General features: G+C 40.7%; 1 protein-coding gene across 8 annotated transcripts in view; it reads right to left on the bottom strand.

The window, feature by feature from the left end:
• Positions 1-22,551, bottom strand: part of herc1 (HECT and RLD domain containing E3 ubiquitin protein ligase family member 1) — a 466,732-nt gene that overhangs the window by 32,929 nt on the left and 411,252 nt on the right. For 7 of the 8 annotated variants that reach the window (XM_072553316.1, XM_072553320.1, XM_072553317.1 and 4 more), the window contains 5 exons: positions 22,353-22,478; positions 21,155-21,293; positions 20,542-20,723; positions 10,344-10,499; positions 6,236-6,705 (listed from right to left, as the gene is read on the bottom strand). In XM_072553316.1, coding sequence (XP_072409417.1) covers positions 6,508-6,705; positions 10,344-10,499; positions 20,542-20,723; positions 21,155-21,293; positions 22,353-22,478 — 801 coding nt within the window. In that variant the 3' untranslated portion in view covers positions 6,236-6,507. Of the gene's footprint in view, positions 1-986; positions 1,157-3,930; positions 4,034-6,235; positions 6,706-10,343; positions 10,500-20,541; positions 20,724-21,154; positions 21,294-22,352; positions 22,479-22,551 lie in introns of those variants that run through there. The other variant, XM_072553323.1, reaches the window with a different exon arrangement.

Genomic DNA, 22,551 nt, shown 5'->3' with positions numbered 1-22,551 from the left:
TCATATATAAATATCAGGAATATATTTATTATTTATAAGGATAAGTGGAATCTAATTGAAACACATACAATGCCAACAGGACTGGATAGACTCGAGCCACAGAGATGTACAGCACGGAAACAGACCCTTCGGTCCAACTTGTCCATGCCGACCAGATATCCTAACCTAATCTAGTTGCATTTGCCAGCACTTGGCCCATATCCCTCAAAACCCTTCCTATTCAAATACCCATCCAGACGCCTTGCATTCCCCATACCTACCAGGCTTGCTGTTCACCCTAACAGGAACATACAGTATCTGGAGTCTCATTATCTTGTTTGTTTCCCATGGTTTAGAAACTGGGTCACAGTCTCAGAATATGGGGAAAAATGTGTTGCTGGAAAAGCGCAGCAGGTCAGGCAGCATCCAAGGAGAAGGAGAATCGACATTTCGGGATGCTGCCTGACCTGCTGCACTTTTCCAGCAACACATTTTTAAGTTCTGATCTCCAGCATCTGCAGTCCTCACTTTTTCCCTTAGAACATGGGGAAGACCATTTCAGATCAAGGTGAGGAAATATTTCTTCACTCAAGGGTGGTCAACCTGTTGAGTTCATTATCACAGAAAGCTGTGGAGGCCATGTTGCAGAGTATATTCAAGAAACAGATTGACAGTTTTATTGATATTAAAGGCATAAAAAGGTATAAAGAGAAAGCAAGAACATGGCATTGGGATGGAGGAACAGCCATAATCAAACTGAATGGCAGTGCAGGTTTGAAGAGTCAAATGTCTTACTCCTACTTCTAGTTGTCCTGCTGCTTTTGAAGCAGATTATATTGACATAGCATCAGCTAATGTTAGTGAAAAGGGGTACCATTACCACTCTACAGGAAAATTCCTGTCTTGCTTGTGGCGAGTTTAGTGTGAGCCTGTGCTTACTAACTTTGTATTTATAATCCAAGAAACAAAATAGTTGAAAAGATCTCTGTAGCATTAAGATTTCTTACCTGCCCTTCTGAATTGCTGCCCCAGCCATAAACATCTCCAGGTGTTGAAAGACTCAGTATGTGCTCAGCACCCACAACTATGTCCTCAATAAATACTCCATTCAGAGCAGGTACTGGCTGAGGTCTGTTATGATTGCGGGCACGACCCTCAGGCAAGCCTATCAAGCGATCTGTTGGCATGGAAAAGGAATTGTCAGAGTCTGAATGGACATGACACTCATAGTTAATACTGGATAAATTAGGCACCACAATAAAACCTGGCTTGTTCAATCCTGACTTTATTTTTTCCTTTAAATCAGCAGAGGTCACTTACTGAACACATTCGCGAAAAGCTGTGCACTTTGTCTTTTGTCTGTAATGAAATCTATGCAACATTTCACTTAGTGTAATATAGTCCATTATTTTCCCCGTTTAATGTATTATTCTTTGTGCTCAAAGTTTCAAATTCACATTACTTCTTTCAAGATAGTGATATTCTTACAAACATTCAACTCTAATGAAGAATTGTGACTAAGACAGGCAAATTCTTTGTTCAGACTGGAACTGCAACTGATTTCCTTTCAGCAATTGCTCTGCCGCTTTTTCCCTACATATGGTGTCCTACATATCCAGTATGCAGCAATTCTTCACAACACAGATCAGCTGTCTAGATTGTTTGGTTTGTGCTCTGTGCTCCTGTCACTCCGCATGAATACTTTTCAAATTAAATTCACCAATCTATTAACCCACCCATGGTCTTCAAGTCAAGGTTGCACAACATTCGGTGTTAAGTGTCAATAAAACAGACCTCCACTCTTCTTGGTACAGTTCCAAGCTCACAAATTGAACTTTAAAAATCACTAATCATGTTCTCCCTTATTAACGCAAAATACAAAATTTAATTCAAATTTTAGCTTCCATATCTGTTGGATAAACTTAGCATTTTCATTTTCCTATGATAGTTTGGTGCATCTGGCAGATATTGTTACAGAAGGTTTTGTTTACTATTTGAGCTGGTAAGGAGCTCTGTTCACACTTGGTGCAGCATCAAAGATTATCTACACTTGCCATCATCAATAAGGTGATTTTTGGGTTGGCCTCAAGAAACTTAGTTGCTCAAACCTTGGTAATAACCTATACTTTTTTCTATATCTACACGAGGAGAGGGAGAAGATTAAATTCAGATGGCTTTGTAAATTTGTTAGAGTTGTATTGGATGGCATCTGTTAATTTATGTTTGGAAGTGGAAATGAAATGAAGTTTTCATCATGTTCTTCATTAGGAATTCCTGATGAAGAGCTTATTGCTCAAAAAGTCAACTTTCCTGCTCCTCGGATGCTGCCTGACCGGCTGTGCTTTTCCAGCACCACACTCTTCGACTCATATTGACTATAATTTCAAACTAAGATTGTCCCACCTGCCTTGACCCACACCCCTCCAAGTATTTTTATTCATGTACAAATGTCTTTTAAACATATGTAACTGTACCAGCACCCAGCACTTCCTCTGCAAGTTCATTCTACACATGAATCAACTTCTGTGTAAACAAAAATTGCCCTCATGTCTTTTTAAACATTCCTCCTTTCATATGAAAAACATGCCCCTAATCTTGAAACCTCCCAACCTAGGGAAAAGACACCCTGCCATTCACCTTATCTATACCACTCATGATTTTATAAACCTCTACAAGCTTAACCTTTAACTTCCTATGTTCTAGTGAAAGAAGTCCCAGCCTTTCCTTATAACTCAAAACTTCCATTCCTGGCAATATCCTGGTAAATCTCTTATAAACTTTCTCCAGCTCAATAATATCCTTCCTATAATGGCGACCAGAACTGGACAGAGTGCTCCCTAAGAGGCCTCACCAACATCCTATACAACCTCAACATAACGCCCCAACTCCTATACTCAAAGGTCTGAGCTCAAAGGCAAGTGTGCCCAACGTTTCTTAACTACTATCTATTTGTGACGCAAATTCAAAGAATTATGTACCTGAAACCCTAGGTCTCTTTTTTCTACAACACTATCTTTTAATTGTATAAGCCTTGGTGAGCTGCAAGTCTTCTCTCAAGGCATTAGTGATGGGAATCTTGGTTTCATCATTTTGAATATTCAATCTAGTCAGCCTGAACTTAATTAAATGGATTGGTTAATTGGCTGCCATAAAAATAAAATTTCATATAGAGTGTATTAAATTTAGAAACTGTAATGATAAAAACCTGCTGGAATTTCAATCTCCATAACAATTTCCAGGATTATTATTCAGAACCTTTTAGAAAACGGAGGTGAGAAAGGTTGAGAGAGAAAAAATAAAATCGGTCACCTTTAAAAACATATTGAACATTTAAAGATATTTCAATCTCTCTCAATTACGTTTGGGCAAAAAGATTACTTAAAAAAAATCCAGTGTCAAGCATAGTAAATATATAGACAGAAAAGAATGAGGAGAAGCGACTAATGGCACAGCACTTGAATGCCAATTTCTAGCTGGTAGACTGAAGAAATTTCTGGAGAATGTCAGCAGGTCTGCAAGCATCTGTGGAGAGAAGAGAGAGTTAATGTTTCAGATCCAGTGACCGTTCTTCAGAACTGACTGTTGGGTCACTGGATGATTTATCAGTGGTGGTAAATAGATTTTTAAAAAAATCACAGCTGATTTGGTAAGGGCAAGAAACGTTCAGTTTTGTGTAAGAGCACTTCTGGTTATGGAAGAAGAAAAATGGTTGGTTTTTCCCCATTAAGGGGTGGATTAGGAAAAGAAGAAAGAAGGTTGGACCTTGTATTGAACTATGAAATTTAAATGAACAGTTGTGGAAAACAGACTGACTCCTATTTCTTGCTTTGATAAATGGATGACGGACAACATAGAAAAGTCATCTGTTTCTATAGCTATTTGGAATGAATTAAAATTAATCATTGGTGCCATTCTAAACATAATTTTGAAAAGCCTAGATAATTATCTTACCTTGGCCAAAAGTGTACACATGGCCGTCTTTTGTCAGGGCAACAGAAAACTGGGTGCCACAGGCAACTTTCTTAATTCCTATGCCACACAAAACATCCACTTTCTGCAAAAAGAGAAGTTAAAAAACCTTAAGACAAAAACAAAAGACAGAGCTGTGAAAAATAAACAACAGAATAGCTGAATTACATCATTCATCAATTACAAACATAATTTTCCCTAGACCATTATCATAAAATTGAACTGCAAAATTCACCCAACTATTGTAAAGAAAATTGCCCACACAAAAGACTAATCAAATCCAGCTATTACTATTGCATTAGATCACAACCTATCATCAGTAATGAAAGCATTGACAATGTGATCAAATGGCACAAACTTACCAAAAACCCGCTCACTGATGCTCATTTTGGGTTCTACCAGATCCATTTGGCACCAGCTTTCCGTGTAGCCTTAGACCAAACACGATCAAAACTAGCCTGAATTTCAATTCTGAGGTGAGAGTGACTGCTCCTGACAGCAAGGCAGCAATTGACTGGGTGGATTCAAGGAAATCAGTGAGTATCGCTGGAGACTCTCCCATGGAATAAACCACACCCATCAAAAAGGAATATGGTTATGGTTTTGAAGAGCAATCATTTCAGTATCAAGATATCACTATGGCAGTTTCTCAGAGCACTATCCTGGGTCCAACCATGCTACTTCATCAAGGCCCACATCATCTGAAGCTCAGAAATGGGTACACTCACTGAAAGTTGCACTATGTTCAGATGTAATTGTAGCAAACAATGAGGCAGTTTATGCCCACGTGCAGCAAAATCTGGACAATCATGGCTGACAAAGTTAAAAATCACACAACACCAACAGGTTTATTTTGGAAACACTAGCTTCCTTCAATATGTGGTTATGAAGTATAATATCGTAAGACACAGAATGTAAGCAAAAGTTTACAGTGTGATGCAACTGAAATGATACATTGAAAAAGACCTGGATTGTTTGTTAAATCTCTCATCTTATAGAATTACCATGTTGGTCTCAGTTCTTTCATATGTAAACCCAAAACTGTTACATTTTCAAGTGCATTTTAACAATGGGCACGTCAGCTCAGATAATCCACTTAAGGTATGAGGTGCCCTGTGTGAGTCTGTCTGTGTCCCAATGTTTAGACTGATTCTATTTCTAAAAAAGGGATTTACAGAATCTTACATGGATTCATGTTGTTTCAGAGCAAAACAAAATGTAAATCTGCAAATACAAATTCACCCCACAAACTTGTGTGTGTGTGTATGTGTGTGCGTGTTCGTGCCGGGGTAGGGGGTGTGTATGAGTGTCTGTTGCATCACACTGTAAACTTTTGCTATAAATTCTGTGTCTTACGATCTTACACTCCACAACCACCTGAAGGAGCAGCCTCCAAAAGCTAGTACTTCCAAATAAACCCGTTGGACTATAACCCGGTGTTGTGTGATTTTTAATTTTGTACACCCAAGTCCAACACTGGCACCTCCAAATCAAGACAATCATAGGTGAGACTGACATATGGCAAAGAACAAAGAAAGTTACAGCACAGGAACAGGCCCTTTGGACCTCGAAGCCTGCACCGATCCAGATCCTCTATCTAAAAGTCACCTATTTTCCAACGGTCTGTATCCCTCTGCTCCCTGCCTATTCATGTATCTGTCCAGATACATCTTAAATGATGCTATCATGCCCACCTCTACCACCGCTGCTGGCAATACGTTCCAGGCACCCACCACCCGCCACATAAAGAACTTTCCACGCAGATCTCCCTTAAACTTTTCCTCTCTCACCTTGAACTCGTGACCCCCTAGTAATTGAGTGCCCCCACTCTGCAAAAAATCTCTTTGCTATCCACCCTGTCTATACCTCTCATAATTTTGTAGACCTCAATCAGGCGCCCCCTCAACCTCAGTCTTTCTAATGAATATAATCTTTATCTACTCAACCTCCCTTCATAGCTAGTGCCCTCCATACCAGGCATCATCTGGTGAACCTCCTCTGCACAGTCTCCAAAGCATCCACATCTTTTTGGTAATGTGGCGACCAGAATTGTACACAGTATTCCAAATGTGGCCGAACCAAAATCCTATACAAGTGTAAATCCTATACAAGTATACCTGCCAACTCTTGTACTCATCCTCTTGTACGCAAGTAACTCCCTCCACTCCAAGAACGTAGTGGCAGTAGTATGCGACATTTACAAGATGCACTGCAACAACATGCTAAAGCACCTATAGCAGCACCTTCCAAACCTGCATCAAGAAGGGCAAGGGAGAGTCTAACACCAGCAGGTTTCCTCCAGCTACCTCACGCGGACTTGGAATTGTATCTTTGAGCTTCAATGTTGCAGTGTGAAAACACCACCTCGAACAGCACTGGAGGGTACTTACACCACATGGAACATACCATATCTGTCCAACAGAAGTTTCTCAAAAGCAAATTAGGGATGGGAAATGAATGTTAGCCTTTCTAGAAAGCCCACATTCAATGAATGAATTACTAGAAGCTTTGTCACACAAGTCAGCTGTGACCTCAAATACTATGATTCACTTGAGACAATCAGGAAGCAGTGCTGGAAAGACAGAAAGCCACGCAATCACACCAATATAATGACCAAAGCTTGGTGACACATGCCTGAGGGGATGATTTGGCTGTTGAATTGCCAAGACCAAGCTTTCCATAATCACCATCACCAAAAGCCCAAACCATCATCCCATCGGTAGAGACAGCTAAAGTGTGATTTAAACCACATGCAACCTGTAAAGAAAAACATGACAATTTAACATCAGATGTCAATGATAGTACCAAAAAACAGAAAGAACAATCATTACTCAAGTTAATCAAATGAAAGCAAAGTACTGTGGCTGCTACATGATATAAAAAACATAAAATCCTGATGGAAAATCTCAGCAGATCTGGCAGCAACAATGGTGAGAGAAACAGAGTTAATGTTGCCAGTCCAATATAAGTTTTCACTGGAATCCATTTCAATTCAATGCCAAAGAGTCATTTTGTTTTTCTCTCCACAGTTGCTGGTCAGACTTGTTGAGATTTTCCAGCAGGATTTTCTGCTGAAACTCTTCAACACTCTAGTTTTATTACCAAAATTACTTGCATTTGCTAATTTTTCTTTTCCCTGATCTAAATTTCATCCGATCTCTCACCTCTTGATGTGTTGGCACCTTAACAGAGTGTTAGCACCTTACTGGGGTGGATTGCAAAGCTTTTGGTCACTCCACATTTGGTTAACCTCCAATACATTGGACATCTTCCAAGGCCTGTTCCAATCCTTCAAATGAGCAGTAACAATTTCAACTGACCTTTAGAGAAAGTGTGGAGAATTCTCCCGGCATTCTCTCAATTGATGTTATTACATGTTTATTGAACAAATTATTTGTAACAAACCATACAGCTGTAATATTTGGTGCAAAAGGTTGCAGAATTTTGAAGTATTTTATGCTGTGAAAAGTTGAGAGAGGAGTGATAAAGCAGAACAAGATCGACCCCAATCTTTTCTCTCTTTCTGATAAGATGTTTTTGAAGGAATTGGAGCAGTTGCTGATCGTTTGGAAATGGGATTCTTACTTGTTTTCACCAGTTGACTGTGAAGCATACTGTGATGATTCTAACTTTCTCCTCATGTACTTAACCCAACTTCTAGAAGTTATTACCATTTCAGAGTGAGCCAAGTTTTGTTTGTTTAGTTTCTGTATACACAAGGTGAAGGCAGCTGGACAGGTTAATCACATAATTACGAAGGTATACAGAACACATGCCTTATGAGTTGATTTAAGAGCATGGAGGTCATGTACAGAATTTTGGTCAGATATAGCTGGTGTATTGTGTGCAGCTTTGGTCACACTAAATAAAATGTGATTGCATTGGTTGCGGTATAGAGGAGATTCCCATGATTGTCTGGGATGGAGCATTTCAGCTATAAACTTGCAAGTCTCAAGCTCCCTAACTGAGCCTTCACATTCATCCTAGCATAAGCCTTCTTTTCCTCAACAAGAGACTCAACTTCTCTCGTAAACCATGGCTTCCTAGGTCCACCATTTCCTCCCTGCCAGATAGGTAGATACTTATCAAGGACCCACAGTAGCTGTTCTTTGAATAAGCTCCACATATCAATTGTGTCCATCCCCTGCAGTTTCTTTCCCCATCCTATGCATCCTAAATTTTGCCTAATCGCATCATAGTTGCCTTTCCCCCAGCTATAACTCTTGCCCTGCAGTATCTACCTATCCCTTTCCGTCACTAAGTTAAACTTAACCAAATTGTGGGCACAATCACCAAAGTGCTCACCTACCTCCAAATCTAACACCTGGCCAGGTCTATTACCCAGTACCAAATCCAATGTGGCCTTGCCCCTTGTGGACCTGTCTACATATTGTATCAGGAAACCATCCTGCACACATTGGACGAAAATTGCCCCACCTAAAGTACTCAAACTACAGTATTTCCAGTCACTATTTGGCAAGTTAAAAACCCCATAACAACTTCCCTGTTACTCTCGCTCCTTTCCAGAATAGTCTTTGCTATCCTTTCCTCTACATCTCTGGAAGTATACAGAGGCCTACAGAAAACATCCAACACGGTGACCTCTCCTTCCCTGTTTCTAACCTCAACCCATACTACCTCAGTAGACGAGTCCTCAAACGTCCTTTCTGCTACCGTAATAATGTCCTTCACTAACAATGCCACACGTCCCCCTGTTTTATCATCTTTTCTGTTCTTACTGAAACATCTAAATGCTGGAACCTGCAACAACCATTTCTGTCCCTGCTCTATTCATGTCTCTGAAATGGCCACAACATTGAAGTCCCAGATACCAACCAATGCTGCAAGTTCACCCATCTTATTCTGGATGCTCCTGGCGTTGAAGTAGACATATTTCAAATCACTTACCTGCCTGCTCTTGTGAACTTGAAACCTTTTTTCTGACCTCATTACTTTCAACTTTCTGGACACAGGAACTACAATTTAAGTTCTCATCCCCCTGCTCAATTAGTTTAAACCCTCCCAAAGAGTATTAGCAAATTTCCCCTCCAGGATATTGGTACTCCTCTGGTTCAGGTGTAGGCCATCCTGCTTGTAGAGGTCCCACCTACCCCAGAATGACCCCGGTGCCTGAAACCCTCCCTCTTGCACCATACCGAGAGCCATGTGTTCAACTCCTCTCTCTCCGTATTCTTCACATTGCCAGGACTTGGCATGGGGAACAAACCAGAGATAACAACTCTGTTTGTTCTAGCTCTAAGCTTCCACCGTACCTCCCTGAATTTGTGCCTTAAATGCCCATCCCTTTTCCTAACCTATGTGGACTACCTGGGGCTGCTCCTCACCAAGGCTCCCAAAAACACGATCCAAGACATAACAAAGCCATTCTCTTTGGAGCAGAGAATGTTGGGGGGTACCTGACTGAGATATGTAAAATTTTGAGAGGCATGGACAGGATGGGTACCCTTAGTGGAAGGGTCAATAACAAGGGAGCATACTTTTGAAGTAAAAGGCAGGAAGTTAAGAGGGATCTGAAGATGAGGGAGTTAGTGAATGAGAAAGAAAGAAAAAGAGAGAGAGAGAAAGAGAGAAAGAGAAAAAAAGAGAGAGAGAAAGAGAGAAAGAGAGAGAGAGAGAGAGAGAGAAAAGTTAAGATCAGTAATGTCATAACCTTTAAAAGTCCTTGGATGTGCAGTTGAAATGTCATAAGATTTAAAACTATTACAGGGAAGTGGATCGACCGAAGGCAGTAACGTATTTTTGTGGTATGGACTCAATATGCCTTTTGAATTGCATGATTCTACAACTCCTGATTAGACTGTATTGTTTTAAATAGTGCAGTGACTTAAAAACAGTCGGTCAGGGGCAAAACCACCTTCTTGACCAAACCTTTTGACTCTGTTCATCTGTTAAATCCATGCACTTTTCCAGGATCACCTGGATCCTTGAAGACCTAGCATCTGAACATTACCTTGAGTCTAGACTTCCTCTGAGTATTGCCATAAATGAGTAGTTATGTAAGGAAAAAGATTCTGCAAATTCTCAAAAGCTGAAGTACAAACTTAAAGTACTGGAATTACACAAAGACAGCAGTGCTTTTGAAGAACTGAAATTCCAGAGAATTGATTGACCACTGGTACATATCCAGCATGGTCTAGTTTTGGCCTGATAATTTATTTAGATTTATACAAACCCTCTACAGTGTGATGATTTTAAGCATCTCAATGTTCATATAACCTTGGTGACAGACTATATATCATTGGGCATTAACAGGCACTGCAAGCAATTCTAAAGATAATTATCACTATCTTTGATAATATTTTATCATTTCTGGATTCAGTAATCACTGCGAAACCCTGATTTCTTGATACTTAATAAAATGGAATATATCATACCTGTCCAACTTGATAGCCTTCCAATGCTATCACTCTCTCAGGCAGCTTTTTATTAGATGTGTTACCGAGTCCCAAACGACCATAGTCACCATTTCCAAATGTGAACAACTTCCCATCTGCAGTAACAACCGCTGAATGTTTAAAGCCACATGACATCTGTTTGAAACAGGAACAAGTAAGTGAAGCAAGCATTCTGTAAAGTATGTATCTCCATACTGTAAAGTATGTGTCAATTCAACATTATTACAATCGTACATTTTTTCCCTGCCTAACTAATGGCCAGTAACTTTTAAGCTGAAAAAAAAACTTTTTATTTAGGGCTTCTATCTTACTGAGGAGACTTCAGGTCAAATTATATCCGATGAACTGCTCTGAAAATTCCTGCTCATCTTTTGACAGGTGTGACAAATTGCACTACCCCAGAACATTCTCAAACAAACAAACCACCACATTCTGCCAATGTTAATAGATCTTTTAAAACATTCCAGGATCTGAATTCATATTTTCACTAAAACCTAATCAGCTCTTCATTGTACCAAATTATATGCATAATTTTAGTTGAAATTCATCCATTAGTTTCAGGGATATGTTGTTTGCTGACAAATAAGGGTGAAAACATATCTGCCTGCTTTCACTGGTGGTGGTAACTAATTATGGCGATCACGCACAATATTCCAATGAAACAGACTTTTTTAAAATCCAGCTTAACTCTTGGAGTTTTTAGCTGTCTTTTTCTTTACAACTAAAATTACAACAGTTGAAAATAATACAGTACTTTTAATTTTTGGGAAAACTGTATTTAAAAATACAGTTTGATACAAGAAATGAGTGATAAATATGTAAATAGTTAATTGTTCAACTTTAGTTCTTTCACATTTGAACTGTTTATGTTTCATTTTCTTTAATAATAATATGAACATGCAAACTCAACAGAGAAACTGCACAGTCCGTTTCACCACATCTCCAAGCGAGAATACACAATCCATACCAAATTATAAGATATCAAGAGCTCTGGTTCTTTGGAAACAGTATGGAAAATATCTAATGGAATTGAGTGACTGCTTTCTCTACCTTGACATAAAAATCTCTCGCCAAACTTTAGAACGGGAAAAGTTCTAGTTTATGACCTAGATCTTGTGAAAGATACATGGCTGACATAATCAACATTGTACGTACCTCTTTAGAGCAAGAAATACCATAAGGGTGTTATTCTGCATTAAACTGACGGGATGTTAGCATCATACTGTCCAGATAGGGACTCAGGTATAGATTTCACACGGTATCATCCACATATGTTTTTTGGACTTTGGATTTATATCTCACACCACATTACAATGGGGTAATTAAACTGATGAAAAGATTTCAACATTTTGATATTATAAAAAGTTAGCCTCCCATGACAGTTAAAATTCTGGACAGTTTTGCTCTTGGGACCATATCTTATAATACTGTACTTTCTTCATTTGTTTTCATGATATCTCTCCCAGAACTGGAGTATAAAAGGTTCCAACACAGAAACATAGGAAGTAAGAGGAGTCAATCATTCAGCCCTTTGACCCTGCTCTTCCATTCAATACGATCATGACTGATCATCCCAAGAACTATATCAAAGTTTGTGAGAAGGTTTGTAGCTCGGGTGCTCATTGTTGTGAGAACAGAGAACAGCCAGGGAATTCCTAGAGGTTTAGCACTCATCCACAGATTCAATCAATAAGCACATCGACCTGGACCCAACATACCAACCATTGCAACGGACAGCTGGAACTGACAACCGGATGCAGCAGATTCAAACCACTACAAATGGCGGAGGAAAGATCACAGAAGCGCTTCACAGGAGGCTCCCAAGCACTGGGGATGTCACCTAGACAGGTGACGAAATGTCTGCAACACAAATTCTCAGCTCGGCAAACAGAACCACAAGAACTATATCTAACTTTTCTGAAAAATAATCAATACTTTGCTTTCAATCGCCTTCTGTGGCAGAAAATTCCACAGACTTATCATTTTGAGTGAAGAAATTTCTCTTCAACCAAATGGTTTACCTTGGCTGTGACCGCTGCTTCTGGACTCCTGCACCACCAGGAGCATAGAGCCTGCATCTACCCTATGTAGCCCTATCAGGATTTTAGAAGTTTCTGAGATTCCCTCCAACCATTCACTCATTCTTCTAAACTTCAGTGAATATTGTGCTATCTGATCCAGTCTCTCTTCACATGTCAGTCCTGCCATCTCAGAATGGTAAGCTTTTTGTTGTACTCTCTATACAGCTAGAACATCGTTCCTCAGCTAAGGAGACCAAAACTGCACATAATACTCTTGGTGTGGTCTCACCAAGGCCATGAATGATTGCAGCAGGACATCCCTGATAATGTACTAAAATCCTCACGCTCTGAAGGTCATTTACTTCCTTCACCACCTGATGCATACTTTCAGTGAACGTTTTACAAGGGCACCCATGTGTTGTAGCACCTTGCCCTTTTCTAAACTATTGATATTCAGATAATAATCTGCTTTTCTGCTTTTGATACCAAGTACATTTATCCAAATAGTACTTCATCTGTTATGCATTTGCCCACACATTTGTCCAAATCATACACAGTATCTCTGCATCCTCCACACTTTTCACCCTCCCACCCAGCTTTACGTCATCTGCAAACTTTAAGAGATGTTATGATTGGTTCCTTTATTCAAATCATTACTATATATTGAGAATAGGTTGGGGAGTCCAAGCACTGATCCCAGTGGTAGCCCACTAACTGCCTGCCACTCAAAAAAAAAACAGGATATTCCTATTCTTCATTTATCTGCTAACCAATTCTCTTTCTATTTTAATGCACTAACCCTTTAATTTACTTTAATTTTACATGCTGAAAATGTGTTGCTGGAAAAGCGCAGCAGGTCAGGTAGCATCCAAGAGGCAGGAGAATTGACGTTTCAGGCATGAGCCCTTCTTCAGCCCTTCTTCCTGAAGAAGGGCTCATGCCTGAAATGTCGATTCTCCTGCTCCTTGGATGCTGCCTGACCTGCTGCATTTTTCCAGCAACACAGTTTCAGCTCTGATCTCCAGCATCTGCAGTCCTCACTATCTCCTTCAATTTTACATGTGTGTCTTATGTGGTTTCTTGTAGAAAGCCTTCTGAAAGTTCAAGTAAATCACATCCACTGGCTTCCCCTCAACAATTCCCCTCAACATCTTCGAAAAATTCAAGTAGATTTGTCAAGCATGATTTCCCTTTCATGTTGACTCTTTCCAATCCTGTTAGTGTTTTCTAAGTGTTCTGCTATTAAATCTTTTAAAATGGATGCTGGCAGTTTTTCTACTACTGTGACATCAGGCTACTAGTCAAGAATTCCTTGTTTTCTCTCCACCTCCTTTTAATAATAATGGGGTTACTTTAGCTAACCTCCAATCTATAGGAACTGTTTCAGAGTCTGTAGAATCTTGACAGAATGACCATCAATAAATCCATTACTTCTAGGGTCGTTTCCATAAATACTTTTAGATATCGATTATTGTGCCTAGGATTTATCAGCCTTCAAATCTATCATTCTTTTTAAATTCACTTCTGGGATGTGGGGACTTCCTGGCTGAGCAGCATTGAATGCCCATCCCTAGTTGCTTCTGAGAAGATGGTTGGTGAGCTGCCTTCTTGAACCGCTGAGGTCCATGTGCTGTAGACTGAATCACAATGTCCTTAGGGAGGGAATTCCATGATTTGACATAGGGACAGTAGAAAAATGGAAATATATTTCCAAAAAGGATGGTGAGTGGTATGTTCCCATGTATCTGACGCCTGCGTACATCTAGATGGAAGTGGTCATGTTTTAAGAGTGTGGTGCTGGAAAAGCACAGCTGGTCAGGCAGCATCTGAGGAGCAGGAGAATTGATGTTTCGAGCATAAGCTCTCTATCAGGCTGTGCTTTTCCAACACCATACTCTTTGACTCTGACCTTTAGCATCTGCGGTCCTCGCTTTCTCGGAAGTGATCATGCGTTTGGAAGTTGCGGTCTGTGGATCTTTGATGAATTCCTGCAGTGCATTGTGTAAGTGGTACGCACTGCTGCTATTGAGTGCTAGTGATGGAGGGAGAGGATGCTTGTGGATGTAGTGCCAATCAAGTGGGCTGCTTTGTCTTGGATGGCATCAAGCTTCTTGAGTGTTGTTGGAGCCACACCTGCACAGGCAAGTGATGAGTATTTCATTACAAGTTACAAGTTAGCCAGGAAAGACCTAAAGAGAGAGCTAAGAAGAGCCAGGAGGGGACATGAGAAGTCATTGGTGGATGTGATTAAGGAAAACCCTAAGGCTTTCTATAGCTATATCAGGAATAAAAGAATGACTAGAGTAAGATTAGGCCTAATCAAGCATAGTCGTGGGAAGTTGTGCGTGGAGTCAGAGGAGATAGGGGAAGCGCTAAATGAATACTTTTCATCAGTATTCATGCTAGAAAAAGACAATGTGGTCGAGGAGAATACAGAGATACAGGCTATTAGACTAGGTGGGATTGAGGTGCAGAAGGAGGTGGTGTTAGCAATTCTAAATATAGATAAGTCCCCTGGACCGGATGAGGTTTATCCTCAGATTCTCTGGGAAGCTAGGGGAGATTGCAGAGCCTTTGGCTTTTATCTTTATGCCGTCATTATCTACAGGAATAGTGCCAGAGACTGGAGGATAGCAAATGTCTCCTTGTTTAAGAAAGGGAGTAGAGACAACCCTGGTAATTAAAGACCTGTGAGGCAGAAAATGTTTGGATCAGAAACTGGTGAGCTGAAAGAAGTGGTTGATTGGAAATATTCATCCTGGAGTTCAGTAACTAGTGGGGTACCACAAGGATCTGTTTTGGGTCCACTGTTTGTCAGTTATATAAATGACCTGGATGACGGCATAGAAGGATGGGTTAGTAAATTTGCAGATGACACTAAGGTCAGTGGAGTTGTGGATAGTGACGAAGGTTGTTGCAGGTTACAGAGGGAATAGATAAGCTGCAGAGCTGGGCTGAGAGGTGGGAAATGGGAGTTTAATGCGGACATGTGTGAGGTGATTCATTTTTATTCTTTCCCCTCTAACCTTAAACTGATGCCCTCCAATCCTTGGTTCCCCAGCCCGGAGAAAAATAGAGTGCATTCACCATATCCATGCCTCTCATGATCTTATACACTTCTATAAGATGCCCCCTCCATCTCCAATGCTCTAAAGAAAAAAGTCCTAGCTTGTTCAACATCTCCCTGTAACTCAGATCCTTGAGTCCTGGCAATCAGATCTCCCCTCATCTTTCTAAACCCCAGTGAATATAAATGAAGGTGAACCAATCTCTCCTTATAGGACAATCTTATCATCCCCAGTATTAGCTCATAAACCTCCATTATACTCGCTTTATGGCAAGTACACCCTTTCTTAGCTGTGGAGACCAACTCTGCATGCAAAATTCAGTAAAACATTAATAAAACATTCCCAGTTCTGAACTCAATTTAACCCAACAAAGTCCAGACACCATTTGCTTTTTTAATTGCTTGCTGCACTTGCGTGTCTACTTTCATTGACTGGTGAATAAGGACACCCTTATGTTTTTTTAGATTACTTACAGTGTGGAAACAGGCCCTTCAGCCCAACAAGTCCACACCGCCCTGCCGAAGCGCAACCCACCCATACCCCTACATCTACCCCTTACCTAACACTACGGGCAATTTAGCATGGCCAATTCACCTGACCTGCACATCTTTGGACTGTGGGAGGAAACCGGAGTACCCGGAGGAAACCCACGCAGACACTGGGAGAACGTGCAAACTCCACACAGTTAGTCGCCTGAGGCGGGAATTGAACCCAGGTCTCTGGCGCTGTGAGGCAGCAGTGCTAACCACTGTGCCACCGTGCCGCCCTACATAAATCCTTCCCAACACTTCTTCATTTAGATAATTTTTGCTCTTTCAAAACAAGGTGTACTAGTTGTCATTTCGCCACATTATCTTGCGTCTGCTCTGTGTCTGCCTACTCACTTAACTTAAAATTGCTTTAAAGCTTCCTTGTATCCTCAACTCATATTCCCTTCTAGTTATATCTACATGAATACTTGTCTCTGCCCGACACTAGGAAAAAAGACCCATTTATTCCCACTCTCTGTTTCCTGTCTGTCAACCAATTCTCATCTATGCAACATGTTACCACACCTAAGCACAGGGAAATTGTAACGGGGAACAAAGAAATGGCAGAATAATTGAACACACAGTTTGTCTCTGTCATCACTAAAATGGACACAATTAACCCTCCAGAAGTCAGGGAACCAAAGGTCTAGTGAGAGGTCTATATTTACTAGCATTTAGGAGGAGAAGGGGGATCTATTTGATTTTGCTTCAAACTTTGCCCAAGAATCTCATGAGGGACCTTATTAAAAACATTCTGAAAATCTAAATACACTGCCTTTACTCGTTTTCCCTATCTATTCTACTAGTTACATCCTTGGATTTGCTCAGCATGATTTACGTTTCATAAACCCGTACTGGCTTTGTCCAATTCTGTTAATGCGTTCTGCATGTTCTGTCATCACGACTTTTTATACGCTAGCATTTTCACCACTACTGATGTTAGGCTAACTAGTCTGTAATGTTCTGTTTTCTCTATCACTTGCTAAATAGTGAGGTTTCAGCAATCACCTGTAATTTGTAGGAACTGTCCTACTGTTGACAGAATTTTGAGAGATGGCCATCAATATTTCCAAGGCCACTTCCTTTGGTGCTGTCAGATGTACATTATTAGGCCCTGATAATTTGTTTGCCTTTAACCCCATTAATTTCCCCAGCACCACTTTATAGAATCATAGAGTCATAGAGATGCACAGCACGGAAACACACTCTTAGGTCCAAATCAACCAGGCTGATCAGCTATCCTAAATTAACATAGTCCCAATTGCCAGCACATGGCCTACATACCCATCTAGATGCCTTTTAAATGTTGTAATTGTAACAGCCTCTGCCACTTCCTCTGGCAGCTCATGCCATGCACGCACCACCCTTAAGCCTCTCCTAAATCTTTCCCCTCTCATTATAAACCTATGCACTCTAGTTCTGGTCTTCCCAATCCCAGGGAGAAGATCTTGTCTAATTACCCTAACCATGCCCCTCATGATTTTATAAACTTCGAGAAGATCAGCCCTCAGTCTCTGATGCTTCAGGGAAAACAGCCCCACCCTATTTCAGCCTCTCCCTATAGCTCAAACTCTCCAATCCGAGCAACTTTCTTGTAAATCTTTTCTGAACTCATTTAAGTTTCACAATATCCTTCCTACAGGAGGGAGATCAGAATTGTACACAATACGGAGGAACCTCGATTATCTAAAGGACAAGGTGAGCAGCATTTGGTTTGGTTAATCGAATTCTGGATAATAGAATGCTGGATAAAAGTTTAGCCAAGCATGGGGACCTTGTGATCTTGCCTGATAATCCGATATTGCAATAATTGAATGCCAGATTATCGAGGTTCCTTTGTATTCCAAAAGTGACCTAACCAATATTCGGTATAGCTACAACATGACTTCCCAACTCCTATACGCAATGCTCTGACCAATATTCATCTTGATACTGATTTCTTTCAATTCTGCCTCTCACTAAACAATTGGTTCCTTGAAATTTCTGGGAGGTTATGTGAGAACCAAACTAAATGTTCAATTCTTCTGCCATTTCTTTATGACCCATTGCAATTTCCCCAGTCTGACATTTGCTTTCATCATTTTTTGATTAGAAGATTAGATTAAAATCCCTACAGTATGGAAACAGGTCGATCGGCCCAACAAGTCCACACCAACCCTCCAAAGTGCTACACTTATTCCTGACTAATGCACCTGACACTGTGGGCAATTTAGCATGGCCAGTTCATCTGAACTGCACATCTTTGGACTGTGGGAGGAAACTGGAGCACTTGGAGGAAACCCACGCAGACATGGGGAGAATGTGCAAACTCCACACAGACAGTCACCTGAGGCAGGAACTGAACCCGGGTCCCTGGTGCTGTGAGGCAGCTGTGCTAACCACCGTGTTGTCCCAAATTTCTCTTCACATACTTATAAGAGCTCTTATGATCAATTTTTACCTCCCTGTAAGTTTACTCTCATTTTCTATTTTTCCCCTCCAGTTACTAGCGGCATACCGCAAGGGTCGGTGTTGGGTCCACTGCTGTTCGTCATTTTTATAAATGACCTGGATGAGGGCTTAGAAGGTGGGTTAGAAAATTGGTGGATGACACTAAGGGGTCGGTGGAGTTGTGGATAGTGACGAAAAATGTAGTAGGTTGCAGAGTGACATAGATAGGACGCAGAGCTGGGCTGAGAGGTGGCAAATGGGACAAGTGTGAGGACGGAGTAATCAGAATGCAAAGTACTGGGCTAATGGTAGGATTCTTGGGAGTGCAGATGAGCAGTGTCCATGTACACAGATCCCTGAAAGTTGCCACCCAGATTGACAGGGTTGTTAAGAAGGCATACAGTGTTTTGGCCTTTATTTATAGAGGGATTGAGTTCCAGAACCAGGAGGTTATGCTGCAGCTGTACAAAGCTCTAGTATGGCCACACTTGGAGTATTGTGTACAGTTCTGGTTACCGCATTATAAGAAGGATGTGGAAGCTTTGGAAAGGATGCAGAGGAGATTTACAAGGATGTTGCCTGGTATTGAAGGAATGTCTTACGAAGAAAGGCTGAGGGCCTTGACACTGTTCTTGTTAGAGAGAAGAAGATTGAGAGGTGACTTAATAGAGACATACAAGATAATCAGAGGGTTAGAAAGGGTGGACAGGGAAAGCCTTTTTCCAAGTATGGGGGACGGCAAACATGAGGGGACACAACTTTAAAGTGAGGGGAGATAGGTATAAGACAGATGTCACAGGTAATTTCTTTACTCAGAGAGTAGTAAGGGTATGGAATGCTTTGCCTGCAACGGTAGTAGATTCGCCAAGTTTAAGTGCATTTAAGTCATCATTGGACAGGCAAATGGACGTACATGGAATAGTGTAGGTGGGATGGGCTTCAGATCAGTACGACAGGGCGGTGCAACATCGAGGGCCGAAGGGCCTGTACTGCGCTGTAATGGTCTATGTTCTATATGAATCTCCTGGTCCTTTTGCTGAATTTTCAGCTGCTTCCAATCCTCATGCTTGTTGCTTTTTCTGACAATTTTAACATGGCTGAGCCTCTTTTCCTCTTTTAGTTTTGCATCAGACACAGATGAATAACGGTTGCAAATCATGCATACATTCTTTATGTATGTGTCATTGTCTATCCACAATCATCCCCTTTAGTAAGGTTCCTCAATCCTTCCTTTCATTTTCTCTTCTGAGAGTGCCATTATCTGGTAATTTTGTGACATGAACATTGTTTGACAATTGTCGGCGCACAGCTGATGTTATTTAGATCCTGAATGTAGGGTCCTCTTGTATGGTGCATGGTATCACCGAATCCCTACAGTGTGGAAGCCAGCCATTCAGCCCATCATGTCCATACTGTCCCTTCAATGAGCACCCTACCCAAACCCACCCATTTACCCTATCCTCTTCCCATAACCCTGCATTTTACATGGCTAGCCCGCACATCCTTGAACACTTTTGGGCAATTTAGCATGGTCAGTCCACCTAAGCTGCATATCTTTGGATGGTGAGATGAAACTGGCACCCAGAGGAAACCCACACAGAGACACGGGGAGAATGTGCAAACTCCAGACAGACAGTCGCCCTAGGGTGGAATTGAATTCGGGTCTCTGGTGCTATGAGGCAGCAGTGTTAGCCACTGTGCCACCCCTGGATTGGGAGGCCTGTGCTCAAGTCCCACCTTCTCTATTGATGTGCAATAACATCTCCAAACCATTTGATTAGGAGAAATAGGTTAAATAAAAATTCAAGGATAGTGAGAAACATACTTGTGGCACAATGGTTGTGTCCCTAGCCCTGGTCCAAGAGATAAGCAAAAGTATCTCTGAGCAGTTTGTTAAGCAAAAATCTCAAAGGATAGTGAGTGTCACTGAGAGATTTTTGGAGCTAGCCAGAGCAGCAATTAAGATGTTGATTATTGACAGGTACAGTGAATATTATGCAAGATTTCAGGTGGAAGATGTATACAAATATCAAGATCAATCTTGCTCTAAATGGTCCAAAGCCAAATTCAAACCTAGTTATTCATTAATCTACATTATCCTCAATTAATAATAATCTAACAACCTCACCTGAACGACTTCCTCTCCCTGAAGTGCCTCAATCTGTCGAGGTCTGCGCTGTCGATCACTATTTCCATGGCCCAGTTTCCCATAATCCCCATCACCCCAACTGAAGACTTCACCACTTTCTGTCAAAGCCATAGAGTGTCCATCGGATCCACAGGAAGTCACCAGCTGTGTTACTACAAACCCTGTAGTGCACATATAAGCAATGAGAATCACATTAAAGAAAATGTGGCTATTAGCAATTTCATTGATTGGCAAAAAAAAACAATGTTATATGATAAAACAAAGAACTGCAGATGCTGGAGATCTGAAACACAGAAACAGAAATTGCTACAGGAAAACAGCACTTCTCACAGCCTTTCTGTACAGAAAACAAAGTTAATGTTTTAAGTCCAGTGACCATTGTGTGATCTTCAGACTTTCACTTGCTGAGTTCTTCCAATATTTTCTGTTTTTGTGTGTTTCAGAAAGGTCACTAGAATTGAAATGTTAACTCTGTTTTCTCTCCACAGATGCTGCTCAACCTGCTGAATTTCTCCAAAAAAATTGTACTTATCTTCAGGAATTTATTTTTAAGTTGTTATAGCTCTCGATTTCCCCTAATAAACCTGTGTACCTTGCAACGATGAAATGACAGTCAATACATGAAGATCATCTGAATTTCCTTGACCGAGCCGACCATAACTTCCTTCCCCACATGCCATTACTGTTCCATTAGCCTGGATAACAAAAGTGCAGTTCTGCCCACAAATTACCTGCAATAGCAAACAAAGTAAATAAAATTATTGAAAATGTTCAGATGGTAATGTTTGTCAAAGAGAACTGAAACACATTTTATTTCCAATCAGCTCTATATCAAATCTCAGCAGTGATCCAAAAGTTAAGGTGGAAAAGCTGAACTGTTGCTGCAGAATTATCATTTACTTTCCATTTTGAAAATCACAAACATGGCCTTTTGTAGACCAGGCCAGACACCCTGAAAACATTTCAAGAAAGTAGCCCGGACCCTAACTTTGCTAGCTGTTTTAAGGAGGTGTAAGTGGATATTCCAGGAGTAATACAGCTGGCCCAACCACTTAGTTTTAAACAAAATAGAATTTATTGGCAAGATTACTGAATGAAACACAACTAAAGAGAATAGAATAAAGAATAACGTAATCCAACAAAAAACCCAACAGATTATTTGAACTTAATGATTCTGTTCCAAATATTTGCAGCAATCCCCATAAAACACCACTTCCCAAAAATGGAAAAATCTAACACAGGTTCTTAAAGGAGAGATGTCAGAGAGGGAGGATCAGCATAAACCTGCTTCTTTGGGTCCAGCAGCTTCACTACTCTCCTGGCTAAAACCAAACCAAACCAGAGAAAAGCTGAGCTCGGAGAACTTCGCACTCCCCTCTCATTATACAAGTGTTTATTGCTTAAACTTGAAAGCCTTCTCAAGTAGCTAACGCCAGACATTTTGGAGCCCAAGCCTTTACGACCTCCTGAAAAAAAAGACAAGGGCAATCTAACCTTGTTAAAGAAGCAGCATCACCACAGGTCATAATAATAGAGCTATGAAACATCTTTCCTCTCAAGGTTTATAAAAAGAAAATTTGTTGAAGTCAGCATGATACAAAGCTCACTTCAATGTAAACCAAGACACTTAGGAATCTAATGATATAACGTTTAGAAAGCCTTCAATCAGCTTTGCACATTTTTGTAGTAATCCCTGCTTGAAGTTCTCCTTTAGTAAATTTCTTTTAATTGCACGGTGGACTTACACTAACAATTTAAATTGAAATACCAATCTAATTATTTTACCATACCTGCTGAGCTTGTGAAAAAGAAGGTGCATTAGTTGGTACCATTACATTTCTTCCAGCTTCTGCCAACTGCCCATGACGCCCTGCTCCCCAAAGATAAACATCACATTTTCCACCAAGGTGCCAGTCCTAAACAAGTGTGACAGATGATGTTTAAAAAAAACTTTACAGTACCATTAAACGTGTGTTTAGAATGTAGGAG

This window comes from Chiloscyllium punctatum, chromosome 33 (assembly GCF_047496795.1).
Source record: "Chiloscyllium punctatum isolate Juve2018m chromosome 33, sChiPun1.3, whole genome shotgun sequence".
Classification (NCBI taxonomy): Eukaryota; Metazoa; Chordata; class Chondrichthyes; order Orectolobiformes; family Hemiscylliidae; genus Chiloscyllium; species Chiloscyllium punctatum.
The sequence above is the reverse complement of the archived record's forward strand: the minus strand, read 5'-3'. Positions and strand labels throughout refer to the sequence as shown.